The sequence below is a fragment of the Pezoporus wallicus genome, unplaced genomic scaffold, assembly GCF_028554395.1.
Source record: "Pezoporus wallicus isolate ANWC-B61680 ecotype Strahan unplaced genomic scaffold, APGP_CSIRO_Pwel_v1 contig_12477, whole genome shotgun sequence".
NCBI lineage: Eukaryota > Metazoa > Chordata > Aves > Psittaciformes > Psittacidae > Pezoporus > Pezoporus wallicus.
In genome coordinates this window covers 328,840-342,402 of record NW_026638222.1, presented here as the reverse complement: position 1 = coordinate 342,402, position 13,563 = coordinate 328,840, and the positions used below count along the sequence as shown (strand labels likewise).

Below are 13,563 nucleotides of genomic sequence, written 5' to 3'. Positions count from 1 at the left end.
TTTTCCTTTTCCTTTTTCCTTTTCCTTTTTCCTTTTCCTTTTTCCTTTTCCTTTTTCCTTTTCCTTTTTCCTTTTCCTTTTTCCTTTTCCTTTTTCCTTTTCCCTTTTTCTTTTTCCCTTTTTCCTTTTCCTTTTCCTTTTTCCTTTTCCTTTTTCCTTTTCCTTTTTCCTTTTTCCTTTTTCCTTTTCCTTTTTCCTTTTCCTTTTTCCTTTTTCCTTTTCCTTTTCCTTTTTCCTTTTCCTTTTTCCTTTTCCTTTTTCCTTTTCCTTTTTCCTTTTCCTTTTTCCTTTTCCTTTTTCCTTTTCCTTTTTCCTTTTCCTTTTCCTTTTCTCTTTTCCTTTTTCCTTTCCCTTTTTCCTTTCCCTTTCCTCCCTCCTCCTGTGGATCCCTTCGTTTTCAAGGGCTTTTCCCCTTTTAATCCTTAGGGGGTTTCTTTGCCAATGTAGAAACGAGCTTAAAGGAGCAGCCCCCCCTCGGAATTCCTTTGGGATCTGGCTCCTCTTCCCACGGCAGAGAGCAAAGGCAAGGATGATGCTCTGGAACAGCTTGTTGGCTTGGAAGCAGTGTATTTATTACCCTTTCCCAGTGTCCCCCCCCAGCCTCCCCGCGGGCTCAGTGCAAAGGGATGCTTCCTGCAAGGAAAGGGAGCGCATCCTGGCCAGAGGGGAGGAAGACTCCGCTCCTGCTTCCCCCTTTCCCAGCTGTTTGCTTCCAGCGCTGGGGAATTGCAGCGGAGCCGCCGGCGGGGGGAAGATCCCGGTGGGATTTGTCTCCCAAGGAGCCCGACGCAGCCTCTCTTCGCCCGTTTTCCATGGGGTTTTTCCCCTTGCCACCAGGGGTTTGTGGAGGAGGAAGGAGCCCGAAGCCGTTCCCTGCTGCTAGAAAGAGGGGGCAGAACTGGGGTGTCCCGTCCCCCCCCCACCCCTCTCCTTGCATCCCTCCGGGGCAGGCAGAGGCAGACACGACCCCTTTGGTGCTTCCAGCATCCCCAAGGGAAGGGCTCGGTGCTGCCGTGGGATGGATGCTGGAAGAGCTCATTCCCTGTGGGAAGGGACCTTGGAGACCTCCATCCGGATGGCGGCGCGGGCAGCCCGGCTCTCCCCTCCTGCCCCACCACCGGGCTTGGGGATGAAGGAATGGGTTGTTCCCATTGGCCTCCCTACAGCTCATCTGGATCAGTGTGCTTCGGAAGGAGATGATGCTCCAGAAGGGGATGCTCCCAAAGGAGATGATGCTCCCGAAGGAGATGCTCCCGAAGGAGACGCTCCAGAAGGAGATGATGCTCCAGAAGAGATGATGCTCTGAAAGGAGATGCTCCAGGAGATGCTCCCAAAGGAGATGCTCCCAAAGGAGATGATGCTCCAGGAGATGCTCCCAAAGGAGATGCTCCCAAAGGAGATGATGCTCCTGAAGGAGATGCTCCGGAAGGAGATGATGCTCTGGAAGGAGATGATGCTCCAGAAGGAGATGATGCTCCAGAAGGAGATGCTCCCAAAGGAGATGCTCCAGAAGGAGATGCTCTGGAAGGAGATGATGCTCCAGAAGGAGATGATGCTCCAGAAGGAGATGATGCTCCCAAAGGAGATGCTCCAGAAGGAGATGCTCTGGAAGGAGATGATGCTCCAGAAGGAGATGATGCTCCAGAAGGAGATGATGCTCCCAAAGGAGATGCTCCAGAAGGAGATGCTCTGGAAGGAGATGATGCTCCCAAAGGAGATGCTCCAGAAGGAGATGCTCTGGAAGGAGATGATGCTCCAGAAGGAGATGATGCTCCAGAAGGAGATGCTCCCAAAGGAGATGCTCCGGAAGGAGATGCTCCCAAAGGAGATGCTCCAGAAGGAGATGCTCTGGAAGGAGATGATGCTCCCAAAGGAGATGCTCCAGAAGGAGATGCTCTGGAAGGAGATGATGCTCCCAAAGGAGATGCTCCAGAAGATGCCTCCTCCATCCCCATGGACTCAGCAGCTATGCAAGTACCAAACCACTCCCTCTTCTCCATCTCCTCCCATGGGCCCAGGCCAGAAGCTGCTACATAAAAAGGGGGGGCCCTAAGGCCCCGAGTGACCCTGGAGACTTCCCAGCATGGACCAGGCTGTTCCTGGGGATCAGGTAAAGCCCCCAAACCAGCACAAATCCCAGCGGATTCCTTCATTCCCAATCCCTTTCGCCGCATGCAGCCTTGTAGCACAGCAGGAACCTGCAAGCTCCATCCCTTAAGGGGAGGGGGGGGGACCTCGAACCAGGGTTTCGCTCCTCCTGAGCCTCATGGTGCTTTCCTTAGGCTAAGCCAAGGACCCAGCACTAAAGAGCAGGATGCGGCCCCTGGTTTCTCCTCTTGGAGGTCCAAGCTGGGCTCCGGAGCTCCACTTGCTTTTGGTTGTGGGGCTGGTCCAGCGCTTTTCCCCCCCCACAACCACCACCACACTGCGGGGATGGGGATGCACAAAGGGAGCCGCATCCTTTGGGTCCCAAAGCAGCGGCGCTGAGGTGGGGTTTGTGCTTCTTGGCTTGCAAAGCACCACAATGGGTCCTGGGGAGGGTTCAGGGCACAGCTTAGGGGGTGCTGAGGCCTCGCTCCCCCTTTGGTGCTGGTTGGACTTAGGGGCCGAGCACCTCACCCTTCTCCCAGCCTTGTCTGGGGGTGCCTTGCACTGGGCTTGGTTCCTCCTTGAGCACCCTGGGGCTGGCTTGGAGCCCAAGGGTGCTGAGCCCAGCGCAGGATCTGTGCACAGGGCAAAGGGGAGCGCGGGGGCTCTCAGAGCAGGGGTTGGCTGTGCCCCCCCCCCCGACCTTGGGTAGCTTAATAAAGGCCAGGATGTTTGTAGCCCCTGTCCTGTGCTCCTGTGGGGCTGGGAGGGATGGATGGATGGAGGGATGGATACAGAGGGATGGATGGATGGATGGAGGGATGGATACAGAGGGATGGATAATGGATGGAGGGATGGATACAGAGGGATGGATAATGGATGGAGGGATGGATGAGGGATGGGGGGATGGAATCATGGGGATGGAGCCATGGGTATAGATCACTGGGGATGGAACCATAGGGATGGAGCCAGTGGGGATGAATCACTGGGGACGGAGCCATTGAGATAGAGCCATGGGGATGGATCAGTGGGGATGGATCAATGGGGATGGATCAGTGGGGATGGAGCCAATGAAGATGGAGCTGATGGGGATGGATCAATGGGGATGGGGCCATGGGGATAGATCAATGGGGATGGATCAGCGGGGATGGAACTGATGGGGATGGAGCCATGGGGATGGAGCCAATGAAGATGGAACTGATGGGGATGGATCAATGGGGATGGAGCCATGGGGATGGATCAGCGGGGATGGAGCTGATGGGGATGGATCAGTGGGGATGGAGCCATGGGGATGGAGCCAATGAAGATGGAACTGATGGGGATGGATCAATGGGGATGGAGCCATGGGGATGGAGCCATGGGGATGGAGCTGATGGGGATGGATCAGTGGGGATGGAGCCATGGGGATGGAGCCAATGAAGATGGAACTGATGGGGATGGATCAATGGGGATGGAGCCATGGGGATGGAGCCATGGGGATGGATCAGCGGGGATGGAGCTGATGGGGATGGATCAGTGGGGATGGAGCCATGGGGATGGAGCCAATGAAGATGGAACTGATGGGGATGGATCAATGGGGATGGAGCCATGGGGATGGATGAGGCAGACGCTCCCGACACCGTTTTGTGCGTTTATTTCCATCCCGTTACCAGACACGGGCTGAAACCGGAGCTGTTGGGCGGGGGGAGGTAATGCTGGTGCTGGGAGCCCTATGGGGCACTGTGGGGCGCTGTGGGGCTCAGGCGAGGCCGTAGTACCGCCGGTACGCCTCCTGGAAGCCGATGAGGTCGGCGAGTTCATCGCAGGCGGGGTTGAACTCGCAAACCTCCCGCTTGGCCTCCAGCGGGTCCCGCACGGCCCCATAGGCACTGCTGGGGGCACAAGGGGGAGGTTATGGGGGGGAACCTGCAGCAGGGAACCCCCCCCTCCCCAGCCATAGGGGTGGATGCAGTGGGGACCCCCCCCGGTACCTGTCATAGGCGTAATTCCTCTTGTGCCTCCGCATCTCGGTGCTGGCGCGTTTGGACACAAAGGCTGCGGGGACAGAGCAGGGCTGGGGGGGGGGCAGGATGGGGACCCCCCCTCATCCATCCCCATCCCTATCTCTATCCCCATCCCTCTCCCCATCCCTATTCCTATCTCTATCCCTATCTCTATCTCTATCCCCATCCCTCTCCCAATCCCATTCCTATCTCTATCCCCATCCCTATCTCTATCCCCATCCCTATCCCCATCTATCCCCATCCCCATCTATCCCCATCCCTCTCCCCATCTATCACCATCCCTATCCCTATCTCTATCCCCATTCCCTATTCCCATCCCCATCCCCATAGGGGTGCATGCAGCTGCTCACCTTTGGAGCTCAGGGAGTCGGTGCTGACAGAGCCCTCCGGAGCTGGGGATGGAGCAGAGGGGTCAGAGCAGCCCCATTCCCTCTGGAATCACATCCCTGACCCCCCCCCCCCCACCAGAGGGATGTGGGGCTGTGGGAGCAGCTCCCATAGGAGCCAGGCTGGAGAAGGGAAAGGGAGCCCTTGGAGCAGGCTCCAGGAACCATGGAAAGGGGCGTGGGATGCAGGGATAGGAGAAGGGGAAGGGAGCTGGGATGCTCCTTACCCCCCCCGTTACCTGTGCGGCAGAGGCCAAGGGCCAGGAGGGCCAGGAGGGGCAGCAGGAGCAGGAGCCTCATGGTGCCTCCGTGCCGGATCTGCCCTCGCTGCCCTGCTCCTGCAGCACCTTTATAGGGCCCAGGAGCCCGGCCCTGGGTATTTCCAGCACATCCGGGCCCAGCCCAAGCAGCAATTGTGGTTTGGGATGAACCCGGTCCCTCCGGAACGGGCCGAGCCCGCAGGGAGGGGATGGAGCGGGGCCGGAGCTCTCCGCATCCATCCTGCTCTCCGTGGGAGCCCGGGGCGCTCAGGGCACCTCCAATGGATCCCAATGGAGGAGGGAAGGGGCTGGAGCAGAGCCCGGCTCCACCAAAGCCCTTAAGTACAGAGCACGGGAGCCAAGCGGCGGCAGCGGGAGCGCATCCCGAGGGAACGGCGGCTCCCGCTGGGGGGAAGCATCCGTGCCAGAGCAGGGAACGGTGCCCACGTCAAGCAGGGTCCTGGACACGGCATGGACACTGCAACACGGTGGAGATGGGGAGGGGGGGGAGCATCCCATGGGAGCTTTATTCCAAACACCATTCCGGGGGTTCCAGCTCCTGGCTCCCCATCAGAGGCCTCAGTTCATGTGTAAGGAGCCAGAACCACGCTTCCCCCCGCCCCACAACCCCCGGGCTTCACCTCCCTGCAGGGCCCAGAGCAGGAAACTGCCCCCCCCCCCTCCGGTTCCCAAAGGCTCTCCCGGGTGATTCCTTGGCTCCGATCCCTCCGGGATGGGCCCGAGCTCCAGAGCATCCCCGTGGCCTCACCGCGGCTCCTGCAGGCTCAGGACCAGCTCTTGCTGCTCTTCATTGAGCGCCTGGGAGAGGGGAAGGAGGAGTCAGGCTCCCAGGGAGCCCCATGCGGGGGCCGGAGCTGCCTCTCCCCCCCCTCCCCTCCCGGGGCTCTCCGTTACCTGCCAGCCCCGGCTGTGGGCCTGGAGCCGCTGCTGCAGGTCCCGGATGCGGCCCCTTCCCTGCAGCACGGCCGCGGCCGCGCTCCTGTTCCCCTCCTGCTGCGAGCGGAGGGCGCGGAGCAGGCGGGAGCGGTGCTGGAGGAGGGACGGGACCAGGGCGCTGCGGGAGTCGTCCTCAGGGACCCCAGTGGGGCGCCTGCGGGGGGGAAAGGGGGGGGAAGGGGGGGGAAAGGGGGGGAGGGGAAAGGGGGGAGGGTAAAGGGGGGGTAAAGGGGGGGAAGGGTAAAGCGGGGGAGGGTAAAGGAGGGGGCAAAAGGGGGAGAGGGTAAAGGGGGGGGAGGGTAAAGGGGGGAGGGCAAAGGGGGGGGAGGGTAAAGGGGGGCATAAAGGGGGGGTAAAGGTGGGGGAGGGCAAAGGGGGGGAGGGTAAAGGGGGGCGTAAAGGGGGGGAGGGTAAACGGGGGGGAAGGGCAAAGGGGGGGAGGGTAAAGGGGGGCGTAAAGGGGGGGAGGGTAAAGGTGGGGGAGGGCAAAGGGGGGGAGGGTAAAGGGGGGGTAAAGGGGGGGGAGGGTAAAGGGGGGCAGGTCAAAGGGCGGGAGGGTAAAGGGGGGGTAAAGGGCAGGGAGGGCAAAGAGGGGGAGGGTAAAGGGGGAGAGAGTAAAGGAGGGGAGGGTAAAGGGGGGGTAAAGGGGGGGAGGGCAAAGGGGGGGGCAAAAGGGGGGAGGGCAAAGGGGGGAGGGTAAAGGGGGAGGAGGGTAAAGGGGGGGTAAAGGGCAGGGAGGGCAAACGGGGGGAGGGTAAAGGGGGGGGAGGGCAAAGGGGGGTGGCAGTGGGTAAAGGGGGATGCAAAGTGGATAAAGGGGGATGGGGATAAAGGGGGATGTGGATAAAGGGGAATTGGAGTGGATAAAGGGGGATGCAGAGTGAATAAATGGGGATGTGGATAAAGGGGGATGCAGAGTGAATAAAGGGGGAGGGGGATAAAGGGGGATGCAGAGTGAATAAAGGGGGATGTGGATAAAGGGGGATGCAGAGTGAATAAATGGGGATGTGGATAAAGGGGGATGCAGAGTGAATAAAGGGGGATGGGGATAAAGGGGGATGCAGAGTGAATAAAGGGGGATGTGGATAAAGGGGGATGCAGAGGGGGCAGAGAGCAAGGCCCTGGCATGGGAAGGCTCCAAAGGGGAGCACAAGCTCCTATAGCACAGCTCCTATAGCACCTCCATGGCATAAGCTCCTATAGGGCAGCACGTTCTCCACTGCTGGGCAGCACAAGCTCCCATAGGGCAGCACGGGCAGGAGCAGTGAGGGCAGCAGGAGCTGGGCAGCACGGGCCCTATGGGGGCTGGGGTCCCTGCCAGCAATGGGCACAAGCCCAAGAGAGGAACATAGGCTCCTATAGGGGCACACAGGCTCCTATAGTGGGGCACAAGCTCCTATAGGGCAGCACGGGCTCCTATAGGGCATAAGCTCCTATAGGGCAGCACGGGCTCCCATAGGGCAGCACGGGCTCCTATAGGGCAGCACGGGCCCCTATAGGGCAGCATGGGCTCCCATAGGGCAGCACGGGCTGCTATAGTGGGGCACAAACTCCTAGAGAGGAACATAGGCTCCTATAGGGGCACACACGCTCCTATAGTGGGGCACAAGGGCAGCACCATAGGGCAGCACGCACGGGCTCCCCTAGCCCCCCTTCCCCTCGGGCCGGGCCGTACCACGCAGGCTCCTCCTGGCTCTTTCCGTCCTCCACGATCTTATCGAGGGAGTCGAGGACCGCCTTCAGGTTCCCTTCCTCCATCACCTCCTGGATCTCCGCCTGCAAACGGGGATCCCGATCCCAACCCCGGCCCCGGGGGTTAACGCCAGGCCCCGTGGACCGGCCCGGACACAACCCCCCCCTCACCCCGTGCCCGTTCCCCCTCACCCTGATGGAGGCCCGGAGCTGGACCACGAACTGGTTGTGGATGCTCTTGGCCAGCTCCGGTTGGAGCTTGGAGAAGCCGCGGTAGCAGCTGGCGAAGCGCTGGTAGCTGCAACCGGAGGAGAAGGGGGGGGGGGGGGACACGAACGGACGGGAACGGGGCCGGGCACTGAGGGGGCCTCCATGCAGAGCCCCGGTCCCCGCCTCAGCCCCGGTTCCCCCCCCCCCCTCACCTCCCGGCCGCCAGCAGCTTCTCGAGGAAGGCGTCCACCACGGTGCTGAAGAGCTCCGCGCGGCCTGGCCCCGGGGAAGCGCCGCCATCCCCTCGGCTATCGCCTCCGCTACCGCCGCCATCCCCTCCGCTATCGCCTCCGCTACCGCCGCCATCGCCGCCGCTCCTCCCGTCCGCCATCTTGGCTCTCCACAACCGGCCGCCCGCGCTTCCTCCCCATTGGCTGCCGCCTCAGCGCCGCGCCGCTGCCATTGGTGGCTGAGCCGGGGAAAGCCCGCCCACTCGAAGAGCGGGCTGAGGAGGAGGCGTGGCCTGAACGGGACGGGGGCGTGGCTTGATGGGGACGGGGGCGTGGCCTGGCCGCAGGACCCAGCTCAGCTCCGGGACGTTGGGAAACGGCTTAAAACGGTCAAAAACGCGGATGCGCCCCAAAACCCCCCCGGTTTTAACGCTCCAACGGCCTTGGAGCTGGAATAAACGCTCCTGAGCGCCCCCCCCCGCCATCCCCAAGTGTTTTCCATCACGGATGAAGCCGAACGCTCAACCCCGACACATCCCAAGGGGGATGAAGGAAGCGAGGCAAAGCCGCCCTCTGCTGTCGCGACAGCGCTCGTAGGAGCCGAGCAGAACCCGGCCCGTTTGGGAAGCGGGGTCACAGAACCACGGAGCGCTTTGGGATGCAAGCGACCCCCAAAGCTCGTCCAGGCCAAGCCCTGCTATGAGCAGGGGCATCTCCAAGCGGAGCCGCATCCATCCTGGCTCCAAAGGGTTTGGGCTTGGTTTGAGCCCCGCAGCTCCATCCATGGGCTTTATCCCGGTGTCTTTCCAGCTCCGTGTCCCTGCTTCCTCTCTTGCTGCCATTCCCCTCGGAAGGCACAGCATGAAAAGCACCAGGCTTTGACACTCGGGCATCACAACGAAGGTCTCTGAGGTTTATTATCAGTCAGGAACGTTGCTGGTGACGAGGGCCTGCATCCCTGCTGCCACCTCCCCATTGCACAGAGTCTGGGACCGGCAATGGCGCTGCCAGGATGCTCCCTGCGGATCCTCTTGGATCTGCTCTTCCAGAGAGAACCAAGAGCAAAGCAAGAGAGGAGCAGCTGGCAGAGAGCATCACCACGGAGGGGGGACAACACAAAGAGGGCATTAAAAGGCTTTTCCTGCCTCATCCATGGGTACCATGGTGCTGGGCCCCTCATTCCCAGCAGTGCTGGCAGCACCTCCAGCCAGTCCCTGCTGGGGTGGCAAAGACAGGACCCCCCCTGTGCAGCAGGATCAATGCAAGAACCCAGAGTTCCAGCAGCAAGAGGATGGGAAGCGCATCCCTTCCCTCTCTCCGGTGTGAACCTACCTGGGATGAGCAGCATGGCAACTCAAAGCAACCCCCTTCAGCTCTTCCCTCTTGCTTCATCCCTCGATGCCAAGTTGAAAGGAGCATGGCTTAAGCACCGCAGTGCAAAGGCAGCCCTGCCCTTCCCCAACAGGAGGAGCAGGGTTTCAACAGCCCAAAGTATTCGTGACCCATTACTTCCGATTCAATATGAACGTGCCCATCGGGTTGGGACTGGAGCAAAAGCCAGCCCAAGGCTTCTTCCTTCCCCTGCTGCTTCCCAACAGCTCCCAACCGCCCCCACCAAGGAAAAGGTGGGAAGTGGCAGCAGGACCGTGCTCCTGACACGTTGAACAAGGCCACAGCACAACCCCTCAGTCCTGTCCCCCCCCTTCCCCAAGATAAAACCATGAACGAAGACCAGATGAAAAGCACAGATCGAGCATCCAAAGAGCTCAACTCCTGCCCTCGGCTGCCCGGACGGTGAGGGCCAGGGAAGCGTGGTCCGAGGGCGTACAAAAAGGGGATGCTCAAAGCACCTCCAACGAGGGCTGGAGCGGGTCCGGGTCGCTTCCTTCCCCCGGCACAAGTGCAATGAGCAGCGGAGCCGCGAGAGAGCGCTGCTGGAGCGCGGAGCCCTCCCCTCCTCGGGGGCTTGGCAAGGATGGGATTAACTCCATGGAGAACCCGGCTTTTGGCTCCAACCAGGGCCGGTTTCCATCTAAACCCCCCCCCCCCCCCCCTTTCCCCGGCACGCAGGTGGTGCCAGGATGTGCTCCTGGATGAACCACCAAGGTCGCATCCTGATGCATGGCGCTGGCTCATTCGCTTGCCACTTGGGACTGTGCAACCAGCTTGGAGGCGAAGGAGGAGGCAGCAGCTTCTCCCCAACCCCTTTTCCATTGGGATGGTCCAATCGGGATGCAAAGGGAGGTTTCCTCTTCACCAGTGCCTTGAATCCACCAGCTCCGGGCGGAGGCTCAGCTTCTTCAGGGTCTCGTAGCCCACCACGATGACGATGGTGGAAGGAGTGGCTGAGATGATGCGGGCCGAGAGGCCCTTGGTCAGCCCCCAGGGCCCTTCCTCAGCCAGGAGCTGCCTGAAGGTCAGGATGATGGAGCTCTTGCCTTCCACCTGCAAAGCCACAGCAAAGGCAGCTTCAGCGTCAGCGCCGTTCCGCTCCAATGGAGGGGCTCTGGAGGTCTGTCCCCCCCCCCCCCAGCAGCCTTGATGTGGGCTCCAGAACTCCCTAAAGGGAGGGTGGGGGGGAAAGGGAAGAAACCCTAAAGAGGCAGCAGCAAGTGGGCTTCTTAACCCTGCCTCCTGCTTCCTCCCCTCTGCCCCCATCAGCTCTGACACTGGAAGGAGCAGTTTCAGCCCCTTCAGTGATGCTCTAAGGGGACCTCATGCAGGGGAACCCAGGGAGCCAAATCCAGCCCCATTGATGCTGAGGGCTAACGAAGCCTTGGGCTACCCAGGCCGAAAGAGCCTTTGCAAGCAGAGAGAGGAGGAGGCACAGAGCTGAAAGCACTAAAGCCAAACCCCCCAAGCCAGCCTGCTTGTGAGCGCTGAGCTCTCACCTGAACCCGAGCCCTGATGACATCCATGGGGTTGGTGAGCGTTGAAGCCGTTGCAGCCGCAAGGGGCCCCGAGATGGCTTGGAGGAGGAGATGGGGACAGTCCTTAGGGGTCAGGCTGGAGAGTTGCTCTGGGAATGGGAAGGAGCCAAGCGTCAGGGCAAGCGGCTGCTTCAGGACCTCAGCTCCTCCTCCTCAAGACTCCAAACCCTAAAACTAACCCTAATCTAACACAAACCTACCCCTAACCTAAACCTAACCGAAACCTAACCTACCCCTAACCTAAACCGACACCAAACCCTAAACCTAACCCTAAACCTAACCCGTACCTAAACCAAACCTAACCCGACACCAAACCCTAAACCTAACCCTAAACCTAAAACGTACCTAAACCAAACCTAAACCTACATCAAACCCTAAACATAACCCTAAACCTAACCCTAACCTAAACCAAAAATAACCCTACACCAAACCCTACACCAAACCCTAAAACTAACCCTAACCTAACCATAACCTAAACCTAACCTAACCCAACACCAAACCCTAACCATAACCTAACCCAAACCCTAACCTAACCATAACCTAAACCTAACCTAACCCAACACCAAACCCTAACCCTAACCTAACCCAAACCCTAAACCTAACCTAACCCTAACCCTCATTCACCCCCAGGGATGCTTTCTCCACCAGGCCAGCCAAGGGCAGGGAGCAATGGGCTCAAACCCCAGCCCTGCTGTCAACCAGGGCACAAGGAGCTTGCGTGGCCCCATACCAGAGCAGCAAAACACTCTCCCCCCACCCCCTGCTCCTTTAAAGCTTTTAGACTCAGCAATGGGTGCGCCCGGATCCAGGGAGCACCTTGGTATCTCCATGGGATCCTGCTGGGGGATCCCTAAGGAACACATCCAGCTCATCCCAATGGGTGGGATTCCCATCTCCCATTCAAGCTGTCCCAAAGCCCTGGCTCCTTTGGGAAGCTCAGAGGCACCAAGCTCCTTTTACAGCCACAGGAAGCGCAGCGCCATCTGCACACAGAACCATGCAGGATTTGCCCTTCACCCCTGGGCTTTTGCTATAGGATTTGTGGCTCTAAGAGGGCTTTTCTGGCTGGAATTGCACTGGCACAGTGGCTTCCAAGCCCATTGGCATGCATGAAACCAGCCTTCCATGCAGAAAGCAAGCACTTGGCAGCAATGGAAGTTAAGGTTAAAGCCAACAGCCCTCCAAGGCTTCCCCCCACCCCTCCAAATCCAATAGACAAAGCCAACCACGCCAGGCCCCCAGCCCCAACACGAGGGCCCTGTGGGGCGAGCCTCCTTTCACTCACCAGCATAGAAGTGGTAGAAGGGCCACCAGACGGCACTGTTGGGGATGTAGGTGAGCAGCGAGGCCACGTAGCCCCTGTAGAAACCCCTGAAGCCATCAGCCTTGAAGATCTGTCCAATGATGTCCTTGGTTTGGCCGAAGACCAAGAGGCCTTTGCCGTCCTGCTGGCGCACCCTGAACCTGCCCATGCTCTCGCCTCTCCTCTGCATCATGAGGTGCTGGGAGACGACGTCGATGGGGACCGTGATGCTCTGGGCCACCAGGGAGGCCGACCCCCCCGCCACCAGGGACTTGACGGCGTTGTTGCTGGTGTAGCGGGACACGTACTTGCGGGTGAGCTCGTAGGTGGTCACGTAGCACTGGCCCGAGATGAGGGTGAAGGTGTTGACCAAGAAGCCCCGGTAGAGCCCGGCCGTGCCTTCCGTCCGCAGGATCTTGCCAAAGGCGTCGAAGGTGCCCTTGTACAAGCTCTTGCCCTTCTGGACCTGCAAGCGGGTGCGGATGAGGGTGAAGGGGTAAACGCTCACCCGGATCATCATGGTCATGCAGATCCCGAAGACGTAGAACTTGCGCTTGTCCAAGTGCTCCCACTCGATGATGGGGATGTTGCGTTTGTCCTCCATGGCTCCTCGGGAGGGCTGCGCCCGGCCGGACCCACCTCAGAGGGGCTCAGCGCCAAGGGGATGCATCTGGAAGGAGGGGAGGAAGCGCTTTCAGGCACCTCCAGCACCCAAAGGGGCTGCAAGGGGAACGGCGGGGATGGGGATGGAGGGAGAGCATTGCTCCCATGGGAAGCATCACCTTTGAGCAAGCAGCCAGGAATCCAAGCGCTCACCCAAAGCAGCTCCTCCCCACTCATCCCGGGTTCCTTAGATGCCAGGATGGCCCTCGGCAGTGCCAGGCTCTGCACCAGGAAGGAAACCACAAGTTTTCCCCATTGCGTTCCCCACATGCCCTGCACAAATCACACCCATTTTCCCATTTCCATAAGGATCTTCCCAGTCTGGAAGCCGATGGCAACCAGGGATAGAACCCACCCCATCCCCACCCCAAAACCGCCTTCTCCATGGCTTTGGTAGCGTTCGGAGCACCGGGAAGAGCCTCCCCCAGCAGAGCCCTCCTTGCCCCACTGCTCTCCCCGTCACCCCCAACCGCTGCACTCGTTGGGTGCCTGAAGCAGGTTTGGGATGAGCCCAGCTCCTCGCAGGGGCCAAGCCAAGAGGGAAAAGCATCCCAAAGCATCGACCCAACAGGAAACCCCCCAAAACATCCTTTCCATAGCAAAATGAAAAGGAGCTAAAAAAGCTGATTTGGATTAAAAGGAGCTTAAAGTCCATACCCCCTCCCCTTACCCATCCCCTTCTCCCACTGGTACCTTCAAGTACTTTGGGGGAGGGAACCGCTGCTGCGTTCCCATTGCTCTACAGGACCCAGCTTCAACCTCAGCCCCCATTCACCCCCCTTTTCCCCTTTCCAAACGGGTTTTGCTTCCGCTGTAGCCAACCCCGACGCTTTGGGCCGCA

General features: G+C 59.8%; 3 protein-coding genes across 5 annotated transcripts; all 3 read right to left on the bottom strand.

Annotated features, from left to right (window-relative positions):
- Positions 1–3,813: 3,813 nt before the first annotated feature.
- BGLAP (bone gamma-carboxyglutamate protein) lies at positions 3,814–4,977 on the bottom strand. The gene is made up of 4 exons (XM_057409965.1): positions 4,825–4,977; positions 4,442–4,523; positions 4,059–4,122; positions 3,814–3,959 (listed from the first exon to the last, which is right to left on the bottom strand). Exons 1-4 carry the CDS (start codon positions 4,975–4,977, stop codon positions 3,827–3,829), a joined length of 432 nt encoding a protein of 143 aa, XP_057265948.1. The 3' UTR covers positions 3,814–3,826.
- A 525-nt stretch (positions 4,978–5,502) lies between these two features.
- Positions 5,503–7,987, bottom strand: PMF1 (polyamine modulated factor 1). The gene is made up of 5 exons (XM_057409964.1): positions 7,809–7,987; positions 7,579–7,684; positions 7,370–7,470; positions 5,653–5,848; positions 5,503–5,556 (listed from the first exon to the last, which is right to left on the bottom strand). The coding sequence occupies exons 1-5, from the start codon at positions 7,985–7,987 to the stop codon at positions 5,503–5,505; spliced, it is 636 nt and encodes a 211-aa protein (XP_057265947.1).
- A 2,092-nt stretch (positions 7,988–10,079) lies between these two features.
- Positions 10,080–12,685, bottom strand: SLC25A44 (solute carrier family 25 member 44). 3 transcript variants are annotated; one of them, XM_057409976.1, is made up of 4 exons: positions 12,568–12,680; positions 12,042–12,474; positions 10,718–10,845; positions 10,080–10,271 (listed from the first exon to the last, which is right to left on the bottom strand). In XM_057409976.1, exons 1-4 carry the CDS (start codon positions 12,661–12,663, stop codon positions 10,080–10,082), a joined length of 849 nt encoding a protein of 282 aa, XP_057265959.1. In that variant the 5' UTR covers positions 12,664–12,680. The 3 variants fall into 3 exon arrangements, with proteins under 3 accessions (XP_057265959.1, XP_057265958.1, XP_057265960.1); XM_057409975.1 differs by having other exon boundaries at positions 12,042–12,684; XM_057409977.1 differs by lacking the exon at positions 10,718–10,845 and having other exon boundaries at positions 10,083–10,271; positions 12,042–12,685.
- Between the last annotated feature and the right edge of the window lie 878 nt (positions 12,686–13,563).

Coding starts and splice junctions, on each gene's coding strand:
- SLC25A44 (XM_057409975.1), bottom strand. CDS start 12,663: ATGGAGGACAAACGCAACATCCCCATCATCGAGTGGGAGCACTTGGAC. Junction 10,846..12,041: donor CTTCTACCACTTCTATGCTG/GTGAGTGAAAGG, acceptor TCCCATTCCCAG/AGCAACTCTCCAGCCTGACC. Junction 10,272..10,717: donor TCATCAGGGCTCGGGTTCAG/GTGAGAGCTCAG, acceptor GTGGCTTTGCAG/GTGGAAGGCAAGAGCTCCAT.
- BGLAP (XM_057409965.1), bottom strand. CDS start 4,977: ATGGATGCGGAGAGCTCCGGCCCCGCTCCATCCCCTCCCTGCGGGCTC. Junction 4,524..4,824: donor GGCTCCTGGGCCCTATAAAG/GTGCTGCAGGAG, acceptor ATGTGATTCCAG/AGGGAATGGGGCTGCTCTGA. Junction 3,960..4,058: donor AGGAATTACGCCTATGACAG/GTACCGGGGGGG, acceptor TTGTGCCCCCAG/CAGTGCCTATGGGGCCGTGC.
- PMF1 (XM_057409964.1), bottom strand. CDS start 7,987: ATGGCGGACGGGAGGAGCGGCGGCGATGGCGGCGGTAGCGGAGGCGAT. Junction 7,685..7,808: donor AAGCTGCTGGCGGCCGGGAG/GTGAGGGGGGGG, acceptor CTCCGGTTGCAG/CTACCAGCGCTTCGCCAGCT. Junction 7,471..7,578: donor AGCTCCGGGCCTCCATCAGG/GTGAGGGGGAAC, acceptor CCCCGTTTGCAG/GCGGAGATCCAGGAGGTGAT.